This window comes from Pantherophis guttatus, chromosome 13 (assembly GCF_059756535.1).
Source record: "Pantherophis guttatus breed Tessera chromosome 13, ASM5975653v1, whole genome shotgun sequence".
Taxonomy (NCBI): domain Eukaryota; kingdom Metazoa; phylum Chordata; class Lepidosauria; order Squamata; family Colubridae; genus Pantherophis; species Pantherophis guttatus.
This window is the reverse complement of record NC_142075.1, coordinates 20,054,453-20,079,636: the sequence shown is the minus strand read 5'-3', so window position 1 is coordinate 20,079,636 and position 25,184 is coordinate 20,054,453. Positions and strand designations below refer to the sequence as shown.

Sequence of the window (25,184 nt, the reverse complement as noted above, 5' to 3'; positions counted from 1 at the left end):
AACAGAGAAGGTCATTGTGACACAAGCCGGTAGAACCACCAAAGATGTTCATCTGCTTGCTGTAGTCACCAAAATGAAATAAGGCCATCAAGAAGAATCAGCTGAACGCAGAACCTCCAAAATCCCCAAATGCAAGGAATCTGGGGTGGACAGCAGACCAGTAAGAAAAAAGAAAATACTCCGTGGAGGAAGGGAAAACTCAGAAATCATCTGTTCTTCTTGCCCAAAATTCTTAAGTAATGCCTGAAACTTGTGTCAAAGTTATCAACACTCGGGATGGGTAAGAATTGCCACCAGATAACTGTTTTTTTTTCACAGAATAAGGTCAAGTTTCACTTTAAGATTTTCAAGACTGAGAGAAAAGTAAGAGCCATGCAGTGGTTAGAATGCAGTATAGCAGGTTAACTCATTGCTCACTCCAGGAGTTCGATCCTGACCAGTTCAAGGTTGACTCAGCCTTCCAACCTTTCAAGGTCAGTAAATGAGGACCCAAATTGTTGGGGGCAAGAGGCCGACTCTAAACCGCTTAGAGAGGGCTGTAAAGCACTGTGAAGCAGTATTATATAATATACTATATTAGATTAGGTATATTAGAACTGCAGAAAGAAACAATTACTACCAACCTGCCTTCCATTGAGGACCTGTGTACTGCACGAGTCAAAAAGAGAGCTATGAAAATATTTACAGACCCTTCGCATCCTGGACATAAATTGTTTCAACTCCTACCCTCAAAACGATGCTATAGGGCACTGCACACCAGAACAACTAGACACAAGAACATTTTTTCCCGAACGCCATCACTCTCTTAAACAAATAATTCCCACAACATTGTCAAACTATTCACTAAGTCTGCATTACTATTACTATTAATCTTCTCATCGTTCCTATCACCCATCTCCTCCCACTTATGACTATAACTTGTTGCTGTATCCTTACGATTTATATTGTTTCCTAGTATGATTCGATTGCTTATTTGTATCCTATGACTATCATTAAGTGTTGTACCTTATGATTCTTGAAGAATGTATATTTTCTTATGTCTACTGAGAGCTTATGCACCAAAGATAAATTCCCTGTGTCTCCAATCACACTTGGCCAATAAAGAATTGTATTGTATTGTATTGTATTGTATTGTATTGTATTGTATTGTATTGTATTGTATTGTATTTATTGTATTGTATTTATTGCATTGTATTTATTGCATTGTATTTATTGTATTGTATTTATTGTATTTATTGTATTGTATTGTATTGTATTGTATTGTATTGTATTGTATTCTATTGTATTCTATTCTATTCTATTCTATTCTATTCTATTCTATTCTATTCTATTCTACTATTTTCACTAGGGTTCAGCTAGCTCCACCCCATTCCTATTGGCCCTGCCCCCTTTTCTGAGGCCAGCCACAAAATGGCATAACCTTCAAGTTCAATTGGCATGACTACCGAGAATGCCCTTGCATAGGGTCTATCTCCCTTTCTTCTTTTCTTTTTCACCCGTTTTGGTGCCCCCCCCAAGAGAGGGGAGGGGGCTTCTTAATTTTCAAGGCAAGCTTCCCCCCAACCCCCAACCCCAGAAAAAGGGCTCACTGCAGCATTGCGGCTTTGCAACAAGGGTTTGGTGTTGCGCAGTAGTAACCGATGGTCAGGATCCATCACGTAAGGCTTGCGCTTTGCCAAGGGCGTTGACTTGGCCTTGTCGTCTTTGGCATCTTCTTCTTCGGATCCGTAGAAGGTTTTCTCAGCGCTCTCCTCCAGCAGAGATTCCTGTCCATCAGAAAACAACGAAAGGTATTTGAGGTGGAGCGCATGGTCCTTTGTCCCCACCCCAATCTGCAAACAACCTCTAACCTGCTCTACATCGCTCCTTTAGTTGGGCTCATTGAGCCCTCAACCCGATCGTCTGATTTAGTTCCCATCGTTACGTGAAATAAAATGGCTTACTTTTTGCATAATATGCTAGACTCCCAAGAACAAATAAATCGCATTTTGGTTCAGTAGGGATGGTCTGAGTCACCGAGTATACAAAGACAATTGTGCTTCTTGCAATCACAAGCTATTCGGCTCTGTTCTAGTCAAATCGAACATGTGGTGGGAACTGGGACATCCTGTTCTAAGAACATAACAAGGCCCTGGGGGGAGAGGGGGCAGTTTTGCACAAAAACAGGTAGGGTGCCCTTGAAATGTAGATGCTTCAAGTTCTCATGGCTAATAACTCTGACCCCCAGTCACCCTGACAGTATTACGGTTGGATGTTTGAACTGAGAAAAGATTCAGGGAATGTAAATAACCAGTTTGTTGATTTCCCCATAACCTTTTCTCCAATGCACCATTAAGTCTCTGAAAAAGAGATTCAGAACATTTCCGTTTTAATGTCCCTCTGGGATACATTGATTCTAAGCTGAAAATATGTTCCCTTGTTAGGATTCTTGTACCCCTGCCTGTCAGGCCCCAAAAACCAAGAAAGACCCGTGGAAGGACTTCTGAGCAATTTCCTTTATTGTTCTCCTCACCTACAGACAGAAATCCTGCCAAACCAAAGCAATTTTTTAAAAAAAATTTTTTTGATTTATATGCCGCCCTTCTCCGGAGACTCAGGGCGCCTTACAATGCATTAAGCAATAGCCTTCATACTTTTGTATATTTATACAAAGTCAGCTTATTGCCCCCACAATCTGGGTCCTCATTTCACCTACCTTTGAAAGGATGGAAGGCTGAGTCAACCTTGAGCCTGGTGAGATTCGAACTTACAGTAATTGCAGACAGCTGGTGTTAATCACAATGCTATCAGTCTGCTGAGCCACCAGGCCCAGTTCACTCTTGGCATTCACTCTCAGAATTGCTTCTTAACTCTTTTTTTTTCCCCCTCCCAACCAGACTTGGCCGTCTCTTACTCCTCTGGAATGCGGCTCCTCCCTCCAGGGAATCCAGACTGCATTCCACCACACTACCCCTTTCCCATCTCAACTGCATCGTGTCAGAAGCACTGAAGTGCTTCCGGATTGAAAGGATTAGCTGGTGACATCACGGTTGCCCGTGAGATGCCCAGTTGGGGGGGGGGTCCTTTTATGTCTTCAGCAGGAGCTGGAGCAAAGGGTGGAAACTCACCCCGCCTCATGGCAGCACTTTGGGTCTCGAACGTGGGCTTGCTAACCTCCAACCCATCTCAATAAATCTTGCTGAACAGAATCCTCTGAGAATCGTGCTTGGATAAAGCACCACATCCTATTCAGGGAGCTACTAAAGGATCTGATAGGGCAGGGATATCAATCTCAATGCCCCGGGGCCCGGATCCGGCCCAGGGAGCCACCCTGGAAACAGCAAAAGACTGGCCCGCGGTGCCTCTGCACAGCCCTCCCGAGCTGTTTTCGGCTTCAACAGCCTCCTGCAACCCTCTGCCAGCAAACATGGAGTCCGGGCAGGCCACCACCCCCACCTCCGAACCCCATTTTTGCTGGCAGAGATCTGGGGGCTATCACGGCCAAAAATGGAGCCACGATTTTATTTATTTATTTATTTATTCAATTTGTATGCCGCCCCTCTCCAAAGACTCAGGGCGGCTCACAATGCATTTAAAATCATTATAAAAAACATTTAAGAATTAAAAACATTAAAAACATTAAAACTCATTCACACCATTCATGGCCGGATCTCGCCGGATCGCAAGAGCGAGATCAACGGCCCCAGGCCTGCCGGAAGAGCCAGATCTTCACCGCTTTCCGGAAGGCCAATAGGGTGGGGATGGTCCGGACCTCAGGAGGTAACTGGTTCCAGAGAGCCGGGGCAGCCACAGAGAAGGCCCTCCCCTGCGGGCCCGCCAGCCAGCATTGTTTAGCTGACGGGACCCGGAGGAGACCGACTCTGTGGGATCTTACCGGTCGTTGGGAGTTATGCGGTAGAAGGCGGTCTCGATGAGTGATGTCAAGCTGGCCACGCCCACCTCAGCCACACCCAGCCCCCCAAGGTCAAACACAACCCTGATGTGGCCCTCAATGAAATCAACCTTGACACCCCTGTGATAGGGGGACATCTATGTCACCTGCTCCTTGACTCACATTCAGGTTGGGGCTGAGGAACTGGGTGCGAGCATAGCGAGTCAGCATGTTAATGATCACCACTTGGCCCCATTCCTCCACATCGATCAGCAGGTTGCACAGCTTGCGGTAATTCTTGTGAATAAGGTCAATGCGCTCAGGGCAGACTTCCTCGAAGGCCATCACCACGCTGCCAGCCACCAACTGGACAAGAGGACAGAGAACACAAGTCACAAATGAAGAGCATGGGCAGATTCAGAGGGAGGAGGGGAGCAAGCATCTTTTGTAGATTTCTTCCACAATTGTGAGAAGGCTCTTTCTTGGCCCTATTAAAGGAGACCAAGTGACTGTAAGTCCCTTTTTAAAATGGATTTTTTTTTTTTTTTAGTCTTCCCTATCAGTTCATCCTTCTTTAAACTCTTGTAGCACCCTGAACACAAAAATGAAGCATGAGGTTTTATGGATTATCCGGCGCCTAATAATAGCACTTAGACTTATATAGTGCTTTACAGCCCTTTCTAAGTGGTTTACAGAGTCAGCCTTTTGCCCCCAACAATCTGGGTCCTCATTTTTACCGACCTCGGAAGAATGGAAGGCTGAGCCGAACTTGAGCCGGTCAGGATTGAACCCATGGTTGTGGGCAGAGTTTGCCTGCAATACTGCATTCTAACCACAGGAAGGAAGGAAGGAAGGAAGGAAGGAAGGAAGGAAGGAAGGAAGGAAGGAAGGAAGGAAGGAAGGGCACTATCAATAACACTTATATACCACTTCACAGTGTTTTACAGTCCTCTCTAAGCGGTTTGCAGAGTCAGCCTATTGCCCCCAACAATCTGGGTCCCGATTTTACCCACTTTGGAAGGATGGAAGGCTGAGTCAACCTTAAGTCTGGTGAGGCTTGAACTCCTGATTGTGGGCAGTTAGCCTGCAATACTGCATTCTAACCACTGGGAAGGAAGGAAGGAAGGAAGGAAGGAAGGAAGGAAGGAAGGAAGGAAGGAAGGAAGGAAGGAAGGAAGGAAGGAAGGAAGGAAGGAAGGAAGGAAGGAAGGAAGGAAGGAATAGCACTTAGACTTAGAGCCCTCTCTAAGCGGTTTACAGAGTCAGCCTCTTGCCCCCAACAATCTGGCTCCTCATTTTACCCACCTCGGAAGGATGGAAGGCTGAGTCAACCTTGAGCCTGGTGAGATTCGAACTGCCAAATTACAGGAAGCCGGCAGGCAGCAGAAGTATTTATTTATTTATTTATTTCATTTATTTGTTTAAATTTCTATACCGCCCTTCTCCAATATAGGACTCAGGGCGGTGAACAGCCGAAAATAAAAACAAGACATACATACAAAACATACAAAATCTAAAAACTGATTAAAATAATTAAATCTTTTGGCCGTGATTAAAACAATTCCAATTTAAAATCAGTTTAAAATTTGACTCAAGCCAGCCCAGCTAGTTGAAATAAATGGGTTTTCAGGGCCGGACGAAAAATCCGGAGGTCTGTTATTGTACGTAACTCTGGGGGGAGGTTGTTCCAGAGGGTGGGTGCCACCACAGAGAAGGCTCTCCCCCTGGGGGTCGCCAGCCGACATTGTCTGGCGGACGGCACCCTGAGGAGGCCCACTCTGTGTGAGCGTACTGGCCGGTGGGAGGCTATTGGCGGCAGAAGGCGGTCTCGTAAGTACAGCACTGCAGCTCATAATCCAAACAGTATCACTTGGGTAACCTATTAATCTAGAACAGTCATGCTCAATTTACTGGTTCGCACCTATTCGGGAGAACCGGCTGTTAACTTTCTAAGCAATTCGGAGAACCAGTTGTTGGAAAAAAATCTCCTTTTGTTTTTTTCCCACTTTACAGGGCTAATTCTGTAAGAGTCTAAACTTTATTGCCCTGCTTACAGAAACTGCCTCTCAGTTAACTCTTATTACATCTAACAGTGAAAGGTTCTTGGCAGTATGCCCAAATTTACTGACTCCGGAGGGGATTTTCTTCCCCCCCTTGCTAGGGCTTTGCTGGGGCTTGACTTTCTTAAAGGGGAAGAGTTGTTTTAAGCTTTTACACTGCTGTTGGGAGGAAATACTCCCCAGCACTTTGAAGAAATGATTTAATAATGAAGCAGAGCTGCCGGAAAGAAGCTTTCATGACAAGGAACCAAGAGTGACATTCAGACATTCTTGGCTAGCTAGAAAGATTGACGTTCAAACATGAGTTTACATACCCTTTCTGAGTTTTGGTCTAAAACTGGTTTTTGGTGACGTTTAATCCTGTGTTTATTGATGGGATAATTTTTCCTATTCAGCTTTGTTTGGAAGGAAAAAGGTTAATCTCTGTGCTTGAAAAGGAGGAGGATTCAGAAACCTGGCTAGTTCCTGTGTCTATTTGTTCTGGTAATAGTTTAACAAGCAACAGATACTCTGTTTGCTCCTTTGCTTCAATCTAGCGCTAATTGCTTTCTTTGTTGTTAGGCTTATCTCAAGTGTTTACACTTGAACTTGCCTGGGGAGTGAGCTCAGGCAATGAGCTTGTGTTTTAGTTTTAAAAGGATTTAAATGGTTGTGATTTAAGTATTTGTATTGTGTTTGATTAATAGATTAACAGAGTTGGGAGGGACCTTGTAGGTCATCTAGTCCAACACCCAACACCCCCCCCACCCCGCTCAAGCAGGAGACCCTACACCATTTCTGACAAATGGCAGTCCAATCTTTTCTTGAAAGTCTCCAGTGATGAAGCTCCCACAACTTCCAAAGGCAACTTCTGTTCCATGGGTTGATTGCTCTCACTGTCAGAAAATTCCTCCTTATTTCTAGGTTGAATCTCTCCTTGGTCAGTTTCCATCCATTATTCCTTGTTTGGCCTTCAGGTGCTTTGCAAAACAGCTTCTCTTCACTAGACTAGGCATGCCCAGTTCCTTCAACCGTTCATTGTATGTTTTAGCCTCCAAGCCCCTCATCATCCTGGTTGCTCTCCTCTGCACTTTTTCTAGAGTCACAACATCTTTTTTATAGTGTGGTGACCAAAACTGGATGCAGTACTCTAGGTGTGGTCTTACTAAGGCTTTATAGAGTGGTATTAGTACCTCATTTGATCTTGATTCTGTCCCTCTGTTTATGCAATTTAGGATTGCGTTGGCTTTTTTAGCTGCCGCTGCACACTGCTGGCTCATATTTAGCTGGTTGTCCACTAAGACTCCAAGATCTCTCTTACAGTCACTGCTATTAAGCCTAGTTTCCCCCAGTTTTATATGTGTGCTTTTGGTTTTTCTTACCTAAGTGTAAGACTTTACTTTTCTCTCCGTTGATTTTCATTTTGTTAGATAGGGCCCAGTGTTCAAGTCTATCAAGATCCATTTGGATCTTGAGCCTGTCTTCTAGGGTGTTGGCTATTCCTGCCAGCTTAGTATCATCTGCAAATTTGGTGAGTTCCCCTTCTATTCCCTCATCTAAGCAGTTTATGAAGATATTGGATTTTTTTTCCTGCCTCATGGTTTTTCTATCTGGGGAGGGGGTCTTCCTTCCCTGCTTTAGTGGTTCTGGCACTGTCCTTTTGGGGTGTACTTCCAAGAGGCAGGATGCAAGCTTGGCATTTTTTTTACTGTCTTTCTGGGGGGCATGTGATCTTTCCTTAAATCTGGATGATTTCCTTAGGATATCTTGTGAGGTGAGTGAGACCAGCTGGTATCTTTAAGTGGTGCAAATGGTCCTAAGGATTTCTTCACTTGGGTGTGCTCTTTCTGGAGAGCTTAAATGACCTCTCTGCCAAAGGGTTTCACTTTATGAGCAAGCGTTGGCAGCTGATAGTTATCACTGCATTTTAACTATTTTAATTCTTCAAGGTGCTCTGGCACCCTGCCCGATTTGTAACTCCGTCTTGCAGATATTTCTAATCTAATTATTGGTATTTAGGGCAGCTTTTTGCAAGCCTAGAAGCTTTTTGTATTTTTGTATCCTTGACTTACAACAGTTCATTTAATGACCATTCAAAGTTACAAAGGCACTGAAAAAAGTGACACAACTGTTTTTCACACTTACGACCATTGTAGCATCCCCCATGGTCACAAGAGGCCAGGCGAGGTGAAGCCCCGCTTGACATGAGTGACATCGAGTTGGCCACGCCCACCCAGCCACACCCACCCAGTTGGTCATTAGGGCAGAGAACCGGTTGTTAAATTATTTGAATCCCACCACTGCCTTATGAATATTCCCATCCCATCCTTGATCCCATCCTCTCAGTTTTTTAATCGAATTCGGTTTTAATTGGGTTGTTTTAAATTCGGGCCAAAATTATTTAATTGTTTTTTAAAATGTTTTTTTAAATTTTATATGCTATGTTTTATCCTGGCTGTAGACCGCCCTGAGTCCCGCAGGAGAAGGGCGGTATAGAAATAAAACAAAATAAATAAAATAAATATATTTTATTTTATTTTAAATTTGATTTATATGCCGCCCTTCTCCGGAGACTCAGGGCGGCTTACAATGCGTTAAGCAATAGCCTTCATATTTTTGTATATTTATACAAAGTCAGCTTATTGCCCCCACAATCTGGGTCCTCATTTCACCTACCTTAGAAAGGATGGAAGGCTGAGTCAACCTTGAGCCTGGTGAGATTCGAACCAGCATTAATATTGTTAAAAGTGCATGGACTTCAATTCCCAGGATCCCCTTCTCAGCATGCTGTGGAATTCTGGGAGTCAACCAGGGTTGGGAAATGCTATCTCAAGATGCCATTCCTAAAGCGTTTTGCAAATTCATTTTTTTTTTTCCTTTCTCAACTTTCTTCCCTTATCTCCAGAGACAGTGTTACTCACCGTGGTCTTATCGGCCAGCAGCTTCTCAATGACCTCAATTAACTGGTCTTTCTGGTCGGAATCAAGGCTGCAAGGAACAGACAAAGCCATTGGGTGCATAGACTTTTTCTTAAAGGCTGAGTCAACACACCGTGTCCCTACCATAATGTGAATTACTTCACGTTGGGCTGAGCTTTGGCCCGTGAGATGAAGACAAAGAGATGCATTTAAACACGATTCACTGTTTGAAATTCACAGGCCAACTTCATCCCTTCATTCACACAGAAACACGCCTGTCTGTATATATGTTGTGTGTCTCTGTGTGTGTGTATGTTTTTTTTTTTTAATTTTGATTTACATGCCGCCCTTCTCCGGAGACTCAGGGCGGCTTACAGTGCGTTAAGCCGTTAAGTTGTGTTTAACGCACAAAAGCCCACAGTAAAATCTAGGACCACATGACACCCTCAAAAGCTTTGGCAGTCACTCCAGGGCTTTCCCCAATTCCTTCCCACAAAAGGAGACCATCATTAAACCCATCGTGTTAAGTGTCTTTAATGAAAATGAATTTATTTAATCTCCCCATATTTATTTAGCTTTTACCCTGCTTTCTGGTGTATTTGTCCTTGCTCTGTTATGCTATGGGAAGGTGCCTCCCTGCATACTTTTCAAAGAACAAACATGGCACCGGGCCAGAAATTTTGCACACCCCTGTGCAAACAGGCGGTCAAAAGGATGTAAGCCAAGCACACTGTAATACGGTATTTAACACCTGTGTGCTAGCCTCTTGGTCAATTGCTTTAGCACTTATATCTAACCGATTAGATTTAGATTTTTTTAAAACCCTGCATTTATTATGTGTATAAATAACTCAAGGCAGCAAATATATCTAATACTCCTTCCTCCTCCTATTTTCCCCACAACAACCCTGTGAGGTGGATTGGATTGAGAAAGAGAGGGACTGGCCCAAAGTTACCCACCCGGCTTTTATGCCTAAAACAGGACTAGAACTCACCATCTCCTGGTGATTGGTCCAACTCACCCAGACAGCTTTCAGGCCTAAGGTGGGACTAGAATTCACCATCTCCTGGGGATTGGCCCAAAATCAACCGGCTGGATTTTATGCCTAAAGTGGAACTAGAATTCACAGTCTCCTGGTGATTGGCCCATACAGTCAACCAACTGGTTTTTAAGCCTAAGGCAGGATTAGAACTCATCATCTTCTGGTGATTGGGCCAAAATCAAACTACTGGATTTTATGCCTAAAGTGGGACTAGAATTCACAGTCTCCTGGTGATTGGCCCAGAGTCAACCAACTGGCTTTCAGGCCTAAGGCGGGACTAGAACTCACCATCTCCTGGTGACTGGCCCCAAATCAACCTGCTGGATTTTATGCCTAAAGTGGAACTAGAATTCAGAGTCTCCTGGTGATTGGCCCAGAGTCAACCAACTGGCTTTCAAGCCTAAGGCGGGATTAGAACTCACCATCTCCTGGTTTCTCGTCTGATGCCTTCACCTCTAGATCAAGGAACCTCAAAAGACCTTGGTTTTTGCACCCTTGCCTGCTGCCCAAATCTCTCAACAGCTGCAATTGGCACAACCAAGCCATGTTTCGGAAGAGATCACCCCTTACCTGTACAGCTTAGGAATGGCGTGAGCTGCGGTTTTGCGCACATACGGAGACATGTCCGATGCCGCCTCCTTGATGGCCAACATCATGATGGGGACAATGATGGGGACACGGATGCTGGAGAGGACCCGGAGGGCGCTGGCTCGAATCAGCTGATTGGGATCCTGGAGCCAAGAAGAAATTGGGAAGGGGACCCTCTCAAAGGGCTGCCAAACATTCTTCCCAGCTGGAAGATTTCAAGCGAACCCCGCTTTCATAAGGACACAGGTAAACCTGTTGGATGTCAGAGGCAACCACCTCCAGTGCTCAACGCATTCGGACATCCCATTCCACTCCTGTCCCCGTTACAAGTAGTCCTCGACTTACGACCAGTTGCTCAGTGACAGTTCAAAATTACAACAGGTACCCCAAGAGCTACTTACAACCTGATCTCCCAACATCAGGTGTTCCCCTGTGGTCGTGCGACAACTGGCTCGCATTTACAGTCATTTACAGCAGGGGTCTCCAACCTTGGCAACTTTAAGACTTGTGGACTTCAACTCCCAGAGTTGAAGTCCACAAGTCTTAAAGTTGCCAAGGTTGGAGACCCCTGATTTACAGTGTCATGTGGCCACTATTTATGATGATTTTGCTGGCCCCGAGTGAATAATCGGCTTGCTTAATGACGGACTGCTGGGTTTGCCACAAAAGAAAAGTCGCAAAATTGAATCCGGTCTGATCCCTTTATGACCATATCATGACTGTAGTCCCGATGACAGTCCTAATTCGAAGACCTTCTGTATCGGCACACGCCCTACAAGAAGGGATTGTCCTCCGAGTAGATCAATGACCAACCTTGAGTCCTCGCTGGAAAGTCGAGATTGATAATAAGGCCAAATCTTGCTGTTCTTCTGCATATCGGACAAGGTAGACGTAAACCAGTTTCTTCACCTGGCAGGAAAATGGCAAGAAGGATCAGGCCGGAACTGAGAACTTGGCTTATGTTCTTCCTTCAGCTATCAACCCCTTCCGCTTGGCAAAGAGTCGGACGTGACTTAACAACTGAACAATAATCAACCAACATCCACAGGATTAAGCAGGGGTTTGGACCAAGACAATTGCTTCCTGGTTTAAACCGGAAGTCCCCAGCAGCATTAGCATATATGTCGCATGGACCTTTATTCAGAAAATAATTTTGAGTTTACTAAAACTCTCATTATTACTTAATATTTACTTAGGCCAGAGGGAGGCAACCTGGTGCCCTCGGAAAATTTTAGTTGGCGGCTCTTCCTGTTTGTTGTCATGTGCATATACCGTATTTTTCGGAGTATAAAACGCTCCGGACTATAAGACGCACCTACCTTTTTTGGTGAGGAAAAGAAGAAAAAGAAATCTGCCTCTGCCTCCCAGCAATTTTGCCTCATTGCAGCAAACAGCAAATAGCCTAGCTAGCATAGCATAGCTGAAAAAAAAATCTGCTCCCAGCAATTTACCTCCTTGCAAACAAGCAGCAGAGGCCTGCGCAAAACAGCTGAGAGCAAAACAGCTGAGAGTCGGGAGGCCGATCCAATCAACTTGTGCTAATTAGGCTGTGGTGAAGCTGAAACGGGCTGTTTCTTCTTGCTGCTTGCTGCAAGGAGGTAAATTGCTGGGAGGCAGAAGCCAAAGGGTGGGGGCCAGTGGGTGGGCGGGGCTACATTCGGTGTATAAGACGCACCTAAATTTTCACCCCCTTTTAGGGGGAGGAAAAGGTGCGTCTTATACTCTGAAAAATATGGTAATAAAAATTACAATCTGAAAACCTAAGGGGTTCTCCGCCTTGCTGAAACCCATCAAAAAATTAGAAGCATCTTCAGCAGAGAAACATCCTTCTCTGGCTCTCCTTGGCTATGCTGCACTAGGCCACGAGCCACCGTTGGCTAACCACACGACTGGAGTTTGGTTCTGCTTTTTTCAGTTTATTGCAATGTGTAGACTGAGGGAATGCATGCACGAGATGACTTACCTCTATATTCTTGCAAGCCACGTTTTTGACCACGGCTGGAAAGAGGTCCGATGCGTTCTTGCCTCGAGCTATCATCTGGGGGCAGGACAAATAGCCATGGGATGAGTTAGTGGAGAATGCGGTGTAGGGAACATCCATCATCAAATGCTATGGTCCCTTTGGACCAGGAGTCCCCAAACTTGACAGCTTTAAGACTTGTGGATTCAACTCCCAGAATTCTTCAGCCTGCTGGCTGAAGAATTCTGGGAGCTGAAGTCCACAAGTCTTAAAGCTGCCAAGTTTGAAGACCTCTGCTTTGGACCCTTCTTGTGATGGCAAGCTACCTCTCTGAAAACTTTAAATCTGTTTCTCAATTTAGCAATTTTAAGATGAGTGGACTTCAACTCCCAGAATTCCCCAGCCAGCCATGGCTTCTGGGAATTGAAGTCCATTCATCTTACAGTTGCTAAGGTTGAGAAATACTGCTTTAGATAGAAAGCATGAGATGACACACTCTCGTAGTCGTTTTTGGCCTCAAGATCCACTTCATAAAACCTCAAGGGATTGTATTTTTTTTTGACCAGGAAACAAAAGGTGGTCATTAAGTGGAGAAAGGATAACCTTCACACAAGTCCTTCAAACCAGAGAGGAGGGGGATGCTGGATCTTGTTCTCTGTAAAGAGAAGGAGAGAACTTCATGCTGGACCATAAGTTGAGTCTTGGGCATCTTCTCAGAATCAAAGGGTGCGTATCTTAAATAGAAGGCCAGATCCTGAAGATGAAACTCAAATATTTTGGCCACCTAATGAGAAGGACGGACTCCCTGGGGAAGAGCCTAATGCTGGGAAAGATTGAGGGCAAAAGAAGAAGGGGACGGCAGAGATCGAGGTGGCTGGATGGAGTCACCGAAGCAGTCAGCGTGAGCTTAAATGGACTCCGGAGGATGGTAGAGAACAGGAAGGCCTGGAGGAATGTTGTCCATGGGGTAACGATGGGTCGGACACAACTTCGCAACTAACAACAACAACAATCTTAAACAGATGTGACAGCACTGAAGAGATACTCACTGCCACAATCCTCTTCATCGCTTCCAGCTTCAAGGAATCCTTGTTGCTGTCCAGCATCTCCTTGAGATCATCATGTCTGGAAAGAAACACAGAGACCGTTGCAGGAATTCAAAACAATGGGAGTCCCGGTGTATTTGACCCAGTTTCTGGTGAACTTGGTAGACTTCAGGGGCTGAATTCCCACCTCGGTTGAGCTGGGAGCTATGTCCAACTCAGTGGAGGGAGCCAGAGAAAAGAAAGTCCGATTGAGGGAAGGAGGGGAAGAGATTAAGTTCCCAATTCTAAACTAAAGAAAACCTGGAAAAAAGGAAGTCCACATTTTTCAACCTCCATTATTTTAAGCATGCCCGCTGCGGCAATTCTGGGAATTGAAGGCCACACAGCTTAAAGTTGGAAAGGTTGACAAACACTGGCCATAATATCTGGTCAATTGCTGTCCAAAGATGATCTTATTTACTGGGTGAAAAAGAAAGATATTCACAACATGCCAACATATATAGGTTTAATGAAAATAACGAAGAGTAACTCTATGAATATTCTGTCCAAAACAGAATTCAACTTTCTTCTTCCCAACAAAAAAGTCAAATCTCTCAAGTGGGTTTATTCAACTGGGCATACAGTATAAGCCATCATGGGGTTTGCTCAGATTTTAGCTGAAGGTTACGTGAACCCAACTAATCATGGCTTAGTCAACCAATCATTGCTGAGTTCGTTCATGAACACAACAATGGCCAGGATTCAATCATGTAGACCCATGCTTTGATCAATAGGCCAGAATGTTGAGCTACCCTACAAGCTATGATTCATAAAATGGATTCATATATCTTCCTCAATCCCTACCTACCAAGATAAGGGCTTATTGTATTGTGTGAACCCAACACACAGACAGATCTTCAATCTGTGCTTGCCAAGAGATTCCAAAACATGGCAGAGAGAAGATGGAGGAATACAGGTAACCCTTCTTATGACCAGATGCATAATGACTATTTGGACCCCCGAAAGTTACTTATGATCCAGATTCAAACCTGGCCCATGGTCACGTGTTCATATTCTAGCCCAAATGTATAGTCACTTGCAGCATTTTGCAACCACAGGACCACAATTTAAAATGTTTTTCCCTGAAATTGTCACTTACTTCCCATTTCCCCAGCAAAAAACACCCCACAGCACACAATTAAGGGTTCCCTTAATAATCGCAACATTCAGTTAATGACTTTGCAAAATAGGTCATAAAATTGGGTGCGGTCACATGTAACATGCTTAATGACCATCGCGATTCGGGACCAAACTATGGGGCTTAATTATGGTCATAAGTCGAGGACTACCTGTAGAAGGTAGCTTATCGGTCACGCCATCCAGAGAGGAATTTGATCTCAGGGACTTGTTTATACCCAAGCAATCCAATCCCACAGAAGGCTGTGAAATATTTATCACACGGTGAATTCATCCGGAGCAACAGGAAAGTGAGAAGGCAGAGACAGTGAGAAAAGTAGCACTAAGAAAATGGCTTGTTTCACTGTGACTGAGGCAGGTTGCAGAAACCTGGCTTGATTCGCAGCTCAGAAGAACTGGCAAATCCAGCCAACAAGAGTTGATCCAATTAGGCACACTTAAAACCATGTTGGTCACATCTTGCTCCAAGCTGAAAGTAACATCCAAGCCGGTCAAGGAATCCTTTGCATGTCTGAATGCACTCAACAGGCATTGCGATGAAACCGCTGCCCATAGACCCCAATATAAAATGGTGTAAAGCAGTAGAAAGGGGAATAATTCAGCAGTAAAGGGGAGGGGAGTGTGAAATAATACTAGAGAATGGTAACTTACAAGAGACTGTCCCTGCTCTGGAAATGCAGCCTCAAAATGCAACCAATTATAAGCCAATTTTCTTTTTCTTGATACAATTAATCAACTTAGAATAATTGGGCACCAATTCCCCTCGCATGAATGCCAAAATATCTGCAGCACTCACAACACCCACTGGCGTGACTAAATCCTAGCCCTTATTTTATAAGCCACAATGGCCGAGCTCACATGGTGCGTTATGACAGAAAGAAACCATGATTAAACAAGCCATGATTGGTGAACCCAACTGATGAAGGAAGTAAAATAGACCATCCTCTGAACTGATTCGGGGTGGGGGGGCTTCAGCAAGGGGGCATGGGATTGCAACAATACTCTGCATTATCCAGTTTAGGGAATCCCTCTACGAATGTGAGATTTTCATCTTATCAAATCATCATCCTTCTTCTCTCGGGGTCCTACATTAAAACAAAACCCAGCAGGGCATTTTGCTGTCCTCCCCTCCCCTTCCGCAGAAGGGGTTAAGCCGAAGAAACACCATCCAAGATTCACCCAACACTCACAGCTTTGGTGTTTCTAACGTCAGCGGTTATTTTCCCACTAACTGAATTATAATCAGTTTTCAGCAATGCCACCCCTGAGCTGCAAACTACATTTGCACAAAGCTGCGATCCCACGAACTCAGGTCCGACGTTAACCCAGCTTTAGCCTTGTGGGACCAACAAGAGTTCCTGTACTTGGGTTTTTCCCCCCAGGGCTGTGTGAACCCAACACCCCCAGTAGCCTTTGCATGACACACCAGAGAGTTCTACTTTTCCTTCAATTCTCACCACCGACCTGAATCTCTCCCAAAAGGCCAGTTTCACAAAACACCTTAGCCAGGAACCAGCTGAACCCAAGCTCCCCATCGTGAGGATAGCTGCTGCAACACTCAAACAGCCTTTTAAGGTTAAGGCAGAGCAACCAGCTCACTGCTCCCAAGTGAAGTCTGACACGAGAGTGGCTGGCTGGGCAAACCCGGGTCTACTTTGTCTTGGGAATGCAACCCTTTTAAGGTTAAGCCGGAGCAACCAGCTCACTGCTCCCAAGTGAAGTCTGACACCAGACTTCGTGGCTGGGCAAACCCGGGTCTACTTTGTCTTGGGAATGCAACCCAGAACTCAACTGGTTGAAACCTCCCCTTGATTGATTGGCAGGATGGGGGGGGAGAGGGAGGGGAGGCAGAGGCGGTGGTCCCTTGAGCCAAGCCCCTCCCTCCCTCCCTCCTTGCCTCTCCCCCTCCCTTTCCCCACCATACCGGAGCGGCTGCGCCACGCTGCCCTCCAAACTGCGCTCTTGCTGCTGCTGCTGCTGCTGTTGCTGGTGGCCGGCGGGGGCGGCTTCCAAGTCGGGCCCCTTCAGCAGCCTCAGCTCGTCGCCTTCCAGCGTTCGGTACCAGCTCTGCGGCGCTCCATCGGGCACCAGCACGGGGCTCTTGGCCTCCTCGGTGCCCGCCGGCGGCGCCTTGACCAAGTGGGCTGCGCCGGCGGGCAGTTGCTGCAGCAGCTTCTGCATGGTCCGAAAAGGAGGAGGAGGAGGAGGAGGAGGAGGCGGCTGGGCTTCCCCCTCCACCCCCGGAGCGGCTCTTCCCCCCAAACAGACGCCTGCAAACCGCTGGAGCTCGCCGGCTCAGCCGCCCAGCCACGTTAGCAGCTCCGCCGCCTCGCTGGCTGGCCCGGCCGCGGGCGGGGCTTCGGGGAGCCGCCAGCCACTCCGCTCGCAGCCGCCCCGCCTGCCCGCTCCGCTGAAACCAGACGCCGCGCCGGCCGCCGACTCCTCTAGCAGCAGCAGCAACAGCCGCCGCCGCCGCCGCCAAGGCGTTGGGCGCAGCGCCACCTGGCGGCCCAAGGGAGGAGCTGCCTCGCTCTGCAACCCCAGCTGGGGTCTGCGAAGGAGCGCTCGGGGAAAGGGGGAGGGATGGCGAACCGGGAGGAGCGGATTCCTGGCATGCGGGAATGGTGAGGGGGGAGGGGGCAGACGGCCTGTGGGTCCCGCAGCAGGCTTTCGGGTACCCCTGGAAATATTTCGGATGCCCATGGGTTTGTTTCCTCCGCACCCCACCCCCTCCCCTTGTTAAATTCTTACAACCACCCTGTGAGGAGGGAGATTCTCAGTCATCCAGGTGCCGGTTGTCCCAAAGGTGCGTTTTTGTTTTTTTTTCAAGAGGCAACTGGACTTTCTGGTTCTTTTTCTTTTGAAGACGTTTTGCTTCTCATCCCAGAAGCTTCTTCAGCTCAGAGCTGAAGAAGCTTCTGGGATGAGAAGCAAAAGGTCTTCAAAGAAAAAGCAAGATCCATTCCCCACCATCCAGTCAGAACTGAAAAAGTTTCTGGGATGGGAAGCGAAAGGTCTTCAAAGAAAAACAAGAAAGTATAAATCCTTCCATTCCCCACCATCTACTCAGAACTGAAGAAGCTTCTGGGATAAGAAGCGAAACGTCTTCAAAGAAAAAGCAAGATCCTTCCATTCCCCCCCTCCAGTCAGAGCTGAAGAAGCTTCTGGGATGAGAAGTGAAATGTCTTCAAAGAAAGAGCAAGATCCTTCCATTCCCCACCATCCAGTCAGAGCTGAAGAAGCTTCTGAGATGAGAAGCAAAAAGTCTTCAAAGAAAAACAAAGTATAAAGCCTTCCATTCCCCACCATCTACTCAGAACTGAAGAAGCTTCTTGGATGAGAAGTGAAACGTCTTCAAAGAAAAACAAGAAAGTCCAGTTGCCTCTTGAAAACAGCACCTTTGGGACAACCACCTGTGAGGTAGGCGAGGAGTAGTGATTGAAATTAACTCCAAAATAACATCTGAGCTTACTGGCTATGAACCCGACAACTTATACATGAAGTGTCCCAAAAGACTTTTGCACATATACACAAAACTAAGTACCATAAGTAACTCTTAAGTGGCCCGATTGAATTTAAATTGTGGATTGATTCGGTGCCAACAAGCCATTTTTTGACTGCTAGCAGCTATGTAGATAGATTCCCACCCCAAATGCATTACTTTGTAAGCTAAAGACTGTGCTGGCTGGGGATTATGGGAGTGGTAACTCCCTGGCAAGCATTTGATAGGGTCGAAAAGGGCGGAGAGATGAAAAATATGAAGATGGAGGCTACAACTGTACAATCAAATCCCTCCCCCCTTTTAATGTCGCACAATTGCAGCTACCAGATTGAGCCTTTTACCCCCTTGCTCTAGAGCAGTGTTTCTCAACCTTGGTAGCTTGAAGATGGGTGGACTTCAACTCCCAGAATCCCCCAGACAGCAGCGCTGGCTGGGGGATTCTGGGAGTTGAAGTCCACCCATCTTCAAGCTACCAAGGTTGAGAAACACTGCTCTAGATGCAACTCTTAAAAAATGCACTCGCAATGTAAGACCATTCCCCTCTGGAATAAACCCCTTGAGTTCACTGGGACTTCTCATGTAGGTTGGGGTGCAGAGCCATGGAGATAGCCTGCAAAGGGAATTTTGAGATCCCTTAAGTCCAGGGAAGGAGACGGTACAAGCAGCCCTCGATATAGGACTATAATTGGGACCAGAATTCCCTTTGTTAAGCAAAGCAGATGTTAAATGACTCGTGTCCCCGATTTTACAATCTTTTTTTTGCCACGGTTGTTCAGTGAATCTGGCTTCCCTCCCTACTCTACTCTATTGACTGGGCTTGTCGGACGCCAGTTGGGAAGGTTGCAAATGGTGACCACATGACCCCCAGAACACTGCAATCATCATCAACTACATAGAGCAGAGCAGAGCAGAATATAGCATAGCATAGCATAGCAGAATAGAGTAGAGCAGAGTAGAGCAAAGCAGAATAGCATAGCATAGAATAATAGAGTAGAATAGAAGAGTAGAGTAGAGCAAACAGAACAGCATAGAATAGAATAGAAGAATAGAATAGAATAGAATAGAATAGAATAGAATAGAATAGGATTAGAGCAGAGCAGAACAGCATAGAATAGAATAGAAGAATAGAGTAGAATAGGAATAGAAGAGTAGAATAGAATAGAGCAGAGCAGAATAGCATAGCATAGAATAATAGAGTAGAATAGAAGAGTAGAGTAGAGCAAACAGAACAGCATAGCATAGAATAGAAGAATAGAATAGAATAGAATAGAATAGAATAGAATAGAATAGAATAGAATAGAAGAAGAGTAGAGCAGAGCAGAGCAGAACAGCATAGAATAGAATAGAAGAATAGAGTAGAATAGGAATAGAAGAGTAGAATAGAATAGAGCAGAGCAGAATAGCATAGCATAGAAGAATAGAGTAGAATAGAATAGAGTAGAGCAGAGCAGCATAGCAGAGCATAGAATAGAAGAATAGAACAGAACAGAACAGAACAGAACAGCTTTACTGGCCAAGTGTGATTGGACACACAAGGAATTCTAGTAGCCTGAATTTTGATCATGTGGCTGTGGGGATGCTGCAACGGTCGTAAATGGGAGGACCGGTTGTAAGTCATTTTTTCCAGAGCTGTTGTAACTTCGAATGATCAGTAAACGGATAGTTGGAAGTCTTGTATCTTAAAGCTGCTGAATCTGAGAAATAGGGTTAAAGCCTTTCTCAATAATTTGACTCTTCCTATGAAGCCAGTTTCCTCATCTGGTCTGACATGTAAAGAGGATGTTTGCTATTTGGCAACAATTCCACCTAGCAGGCCTCAATTTATTCCCCATCAACTTTCCCCACTTCTAGGCACTTCTCTTATCTTCCCCACAGTTAGTGTTTCAGGGGTCCAGGCTGCATGTGGCAGCTTGAGGGAAGGGGCCGTATTGGCTGAACAATACGCAAAGGCCCTCTCCACACAACTCAACAACCCATAATGTGCTTTGCTTCTCTGTGGCTTCTTCCCTGAACTTAACCAACTCTAATCAAGAAACCATTATCAAGCCAACCACAGCCAAAGGCCTGCAACACTGTTTTGCCTACAGCAGGAATTTCTATCTTCTTTTTCTACACTTCCTTTTATTGCCTTGCTTTCTAAGCTACCTCAAGCTTCCTTTTAGGACAGACCCTTCTGTTCTCTTGTTTTGTTTTGTTTTTTTCTTTCTCCTCTTTTATCAAAATGGCAAGAAACTGCCTGCCTGGATGGTTTTTTTAGCCTGCAGGGGGGGAAAAAACAATACATATAAAAGGTTCAGCACCCTGGACAGTTCCGCAGTTTTGAGTTGGCTTCCTGATGCCCCGAAATGGTAAACTGAGAATTACAGGGAGACAAAAATGAGGCTGAAGGAACGGTTTTCAGCTAAAGAACACAAAACTAGAGAGGGGCTACAAATGTTCCCCTCTCCGAAAGAGGGATCAGAAGTCATCCCAATAATGAATTCCTTCCCTCTTGCAACCACGAGAAGGAAGCGGAGAGAAAGGGAAGGCAATTCATTCATCCAAGGAGCACGTGAGCTGTCCAATGTACCGCACAGAAGTGGCGAAACTACATTTATAGTCTTGCTCCTAAGGGAGAGGTCTTTCTCAACCTAGACCCTGGATTTTAATCTGCCAGCCCCTCCCCTAAAACACTCACACACACATAAAAGCATGTCTCGTTTGGTGACGCAGGTGATGAGAAAAGTCAACACATTTGGCAAATGCCCAATTGAGCAAAACTCACCTTGACACAAATTCCAGAATTATTGAGCAGCTGAGTTTTTCCGCTGAAGAACACACAACCAGGCACCATGCTGGTAATGTGCACAACCACACACACCCCCATTCAAAATCTACCATGCAATGATATATGTGTCATTCAGTTCTCCCTCCCTCCTGCTCATGGCAACTTGAAAGCTTTGCAAGTTGACAATATGCTGTGGTGCCTCAACGTTAGAACAACAACTTTCCTACTTTTAAACACATCCTACCAGAAAAACACAAGGTTTGTACTGGCAGAAGAATTCGGTACCCTTAGGAACGCCCAACTTTCATTTAAAAGCGCTCGCAAGTTTCTAGTCCTTATGGGGGTTCAAAAACAAACCAAAACATTCTGACGCACATAAGTCATCGTTAACCAACTCATGGGAGAAATCTTGCTTCTCACACAGGGGGACCCCAGCAAAGGAAGAAAAGCACCAGAAAGCACAAAATGGGAAAAGCTCATTTCTGCATGAAACTTTTAAGGAGCCACTTTCAACAAGCAAGAATAGTATGACCTGATATTAACTTAGTCTCATATCCATCCATCCATGCATCCATCCAAAGATTTCTTTCATACTGAAAGAAAGATTCAAACACATTTTTAAGGACAGTAAAAATAGCCTGCCTTGATCCAAATAAGATCCCAATTATTAGGCTGAATTGGGTACAAGGGGAGTGAACCAATTGGCTTCTCTATCCAAGGCCACACAGCTCATTCACATGTCTTGGAAAAAGGGCCTGCCCTCAGAGACTGTCTCTGCTGACACAGCCATACCTCCATCTTCCTGTTCATTCTGCCATGTTATCCCTGCCCTACCAGGCCTTAGATCTCTTCATGGCATGCCAAATCACCCAGATGTGGTGTATAGGATGAGTCCCCACATGAGATGAGGGCATGGTTCACTGAACAAGCCAACACAGACTGAATTCTTACAGCACGCTAAACCATAAACCATATTTTAAATCTTGATATGTCTTCATACACTTCATGAAGTCAAAACCACATTGATTTACACAATCTGCCCAGTCAGCTAAAAGATTAGATTTTTGTGACCTTTTTTTTTTTGGTCAAACAGTGGAATCAAAGTGTGGTTTTCTTTATTCCAGGTTACCTTGAACCAGAGAGCTGGAACAAAGCAGGGTTATTTTTTCAGTGCTAAAACCGCTTCAAGTGATACCACCTGTACAGAAAGGCTGTTCTCCCATCAGTATCCTAGGCAGAAAACATCTCAGCTTCTACTCACAAAAACGAGTAATGGCCAGTGCAAGAAACTAATATGACGACTCAAATTTTAGAAATACAAAGCTGTGATGCAGAACCAGAATCAAAATGATGCTTCTCCAAAGGGGATCCAAATATCACTCAAAACTCTTGTGGGATGGCATTGACCATTATATCAGGGGTGAAATCTAGCAGGTTCTGACAGGTTCTGGAGAACTGGTAGCGGAAATTTTGAGTACCACCTCTGGCTGGCTCCAGAGTGGGGTGGGAATGGAGATTTTGCAGTATCCTTCCCCTGCTATGCCCACCAAGCCACGCCCACAGAACCAATAGTAAAAAAATTTGGATTTCACCACTGCATTATATCCAACATGGAACTGCCATTCTCCTTCTCTCCCCCAAAGATCAGCCTCCCTCAAGCTGGTGCCTTGCAAATGCACTAGGACTACACCACCCAGAATCCCTGCCCGCGGAGAAACGGTACGATCCAATGGCAAGATGGGAATTTTAGCCTCAAACCCAACTTTAGCCTAATACCTCACTCAGAAATGTTAGGCCGATTTTTCTTATTGTTTCCCATCCATCTTTCAGGATGACTGGGGATAATATTTGGAGGGAAGGAGAGTGGAGCACTCCAGGATTTGACCCCAATAATTTGGATGTATGTATGTATGTATATATCAATGTATGTTTTCTGAGGTTTTTGCGGGTGTTTGTATGTAGGTCTTTGGTTATTCGGGTTTTCTCCCACGTAGAATTGGAAGTGTCTTGGCACTTCGTCGAAACGTCACCAAGACACTTCCAATTTTACGCGGGAGAAAACCCGAATAACCAAAGACCTACATATCAATGTATGTATGTAAGGAGAAGAAAGCAATGTATGTATGTATATATGTATGTATATAAGTAAATAGAGATATAGATAGATAGATAGATAGATAGATAGATAGATAGATAGAGAGAGAGAGAGAGAGAGAGAGAGAGAGATTTAATTTATTGAACTTCTGGATTGCCCAGGATCTCCATCTACCCAGGATAAAAATCAAATCAAATATATATCAATCTTTAAACAAGACAACATTCTTTGGCTCAACAAGGCAGGTCATCCAGAGCCAACTCCGAAGCTTTGGGACAGGTGTTTCCCCGCTTCCCCCCACCTCTTTCCCAAAATGTTTTCCTTGACTTCCCAGCCTATCCTATCCTAGAGATTCCTGGTGGTCTCCCATCCCACCACCACCAAGGTCAGATCTGCTCCGCCTCTTGAGAGACCAGCCAAGGACGTTCTACCACCCAGGAAGGGCGTAATCCCCCCACCCCCCCAAAAAAAGCCCACTCCCACCCACTCCTCCGTTTCCCCCCCCCCGCCCGGGATTTTTTTTTTTTAAAGCGGGAGGGGTGAAGGACCCCTTTCCTGGCCCAGATTGGCCCGGAGGCTCCTGGCGTCATTGCCCCAGATGGGGTGAGAGGTGGGGGGGGGTCTTAGAAGCGGCGCCGCGGAGCAGCCAAAAATCTGGGCCATCCTTCCTTTGCAAAGCAGGGAGGCATCAGCTGCGTTGGGGAGGGGGAGGGCAGAGGAAATCAGACCCACCTCCCCACCCACGGTGCTCCGAGGCGGGGAGAGGCCCGGGGGTGCAACGCTCCCCCCCCCCAGTTCTCCGGAACGCGATCGGGGCTGCGCTGCCGCCTCCCCCGAGGGAGAGCCGCACCTTTTGTAATCCGATGAGAAGATCCCCCCGCTGGCCGGATCGTGCCCGTACTCCGGCTCTCCCAGGCTGGACGAGCCGCCCTTCTCCTCGTTGTAGGCTTGGCCGGAGGACATGGCTGCGGGCGGAGGAAGGGACGCCTGGGCCGGCCTGGCTTGGCTTGGCTTGGCCTGGCTTGGCTTCCACGGGGGACGCCCCGGCAGCAGCGCCTCTCGCTCTCGCTCTGGATGCGGCTGATGTCAGCGGCGCGGGGGAGCGGCTGCTGCAGCCGGGTTGGGAAGCGCCTCCCCGCCCCTTAAAGGGGCAGGCCGGCTGGCAAGGGCTCGCCCCCCCTCCCCACCGCCCCCCAACCAACCTTGAGCTGGCGCGGGAAGAGGAGAAGCGCTTGCCCCTCTTTCGCAGCTTTGCTCCTGGTTTGCAAAGAGGGCAGGGCTCAGCCTTGGGGCCTGTAAACCGGGTTGGAAGGAGGGTGGCAGTGTGGTTGGGTGGCTTATTCGGCAAGCCGCGATGGGCAGCTTGATGGGTCAGTGGTTAGAATGGAGTATTCCTTCCTTCCTTCCTTCCTTCCTTCCTTCCTTCCTTCCTTCCTTCCTTTCTTGTGGTTAGAATGCAGTATTACAGGCTAACTCTGCCGGCTGCCAGCAGTTCAATCCTGACCGACTCAAGGTTGACTCAGCCTTCCATCCTTCCAAGGTGGGTTAAAATGAGGACCCAGATTGTTGGGGGGCAAGAGGCTGAGTCTGTAAACCGCTTAGAGAGGACTGGAAAGGACTGTGAAGCAGGATATAAGTCTAAATGCTATTGCTATTTCCTTCCTTCCTTCCTTCCTTCCTTCCTTCCTTCCTTCCCTCCCAGTGGTTAGAATGCAGTATTGCAGGTTAACTCTGCCGGCTGCCAGAAGTTCAATCCTGAATGGCTCAAGGTTGACTCAGCCTTCCATCCTTCCAAAGTGGCTTAAATGAGGACCCAGATTGTTCGGGAGCCAATAGGCTGACTCTGTAAACTGCTTAGAGGGGGCTGTAAGTCTAAATGCTATTGCTATTTCCTTCCTTCCTTCCTTCCTTCCTTCCTTCCTTCCTTCCTTCCTTCCTTCCTTCCTTCCTTCCTTCCTTCCTTCCTTCCTTCCCTCCCTCCCTCCCTCCCTCCCTCCCTCCCTCCCAATGGTTAGAATGCAGTTTAACTCTGCCGGCTGCCAGCAGTTCGATCCTGACTCAAGGTTGACTCAGCCTTCCATCCTTCTGAGGTCGGTCAAATGAGGACCCAGATTGTTGGGGGCCATAGGCTGATTCTGTAAACCGCTTAGAGAGGGCTGTAAAGCACCGTGAAGTGGTAT

The 25,184-nt window shown here is 46.3% G+C and overlaps 1 protein-coding gene and 1 long non-coding RNA gene across 12 annotated transcripts in view; one reads left to right on the top strand and one right to left on the bottom strand.

Annotated features, from left to right (window-relative positions):
• The window catches only part of AP3B2 (adaptor related protein complex 3 subunit beta 2), a 51,909-nt gene extending 27,748 nt beyond the window's left edge, over positions 1–24,161 (bottom strand). For 5 of the 11 annotated variants that reach the window (XM_087878191.1, XM_060689440.2, XM_087878192.1 and 2 more), the window contains exons 1-8: positions 16,565–17,120; positions 13,468–13,543; positions 12,422–12,496; positions 11,272–11,367; positions 10,441–10,601; positions 8,832–8,898; positions 4,055–4,237; positions 1,590–1,766 (exon numbers count right to left, since the gene is read on the bottom strand). In XM_087878191.1, the coding sequence (XP_087734317.1) occupies positions 1,590–1,766; positions 4,055–4,237; positions 8,832–8,898; positions 10,441–10,601; positions 11,272–11,367; positions 12,422–12,496; positions 13,468–13,543; positions 16,565–16,821 (1,092 nt within the window). In that variant the 5' untranslated portion in view covers positions 16,822–17,120. Of the gene's footprint in view, positions 1–1,589; positions 1,767–4,054; positions 4,238–8,831; positions 8,899–10,440; positions 10,602–11,271; positions 11,368–12,421; positions 12,497–13,467; positions 13,544–16,564; positions 17,145–23,854 lie in introns of those variants that run through there. The other 6 variants (XM_087878194.1, XM_087878195.1, XM_060689445.2 and 3 more) reach the window with 5 other exon arrangements.
• On the top strand, positions 196–8,962 carry LOC132711161 (uncharacterized). Its single transcript, XR_009621994.2, has 2 exons — positions 196–280; positions 8,816–8,962. It is a non-coding gene; the product is annotated as an uncharacterized LOC132711161 (long non-coding RNA).
• Positions 24,162–25,184: the final 1,023 nt, after the last annotated feature.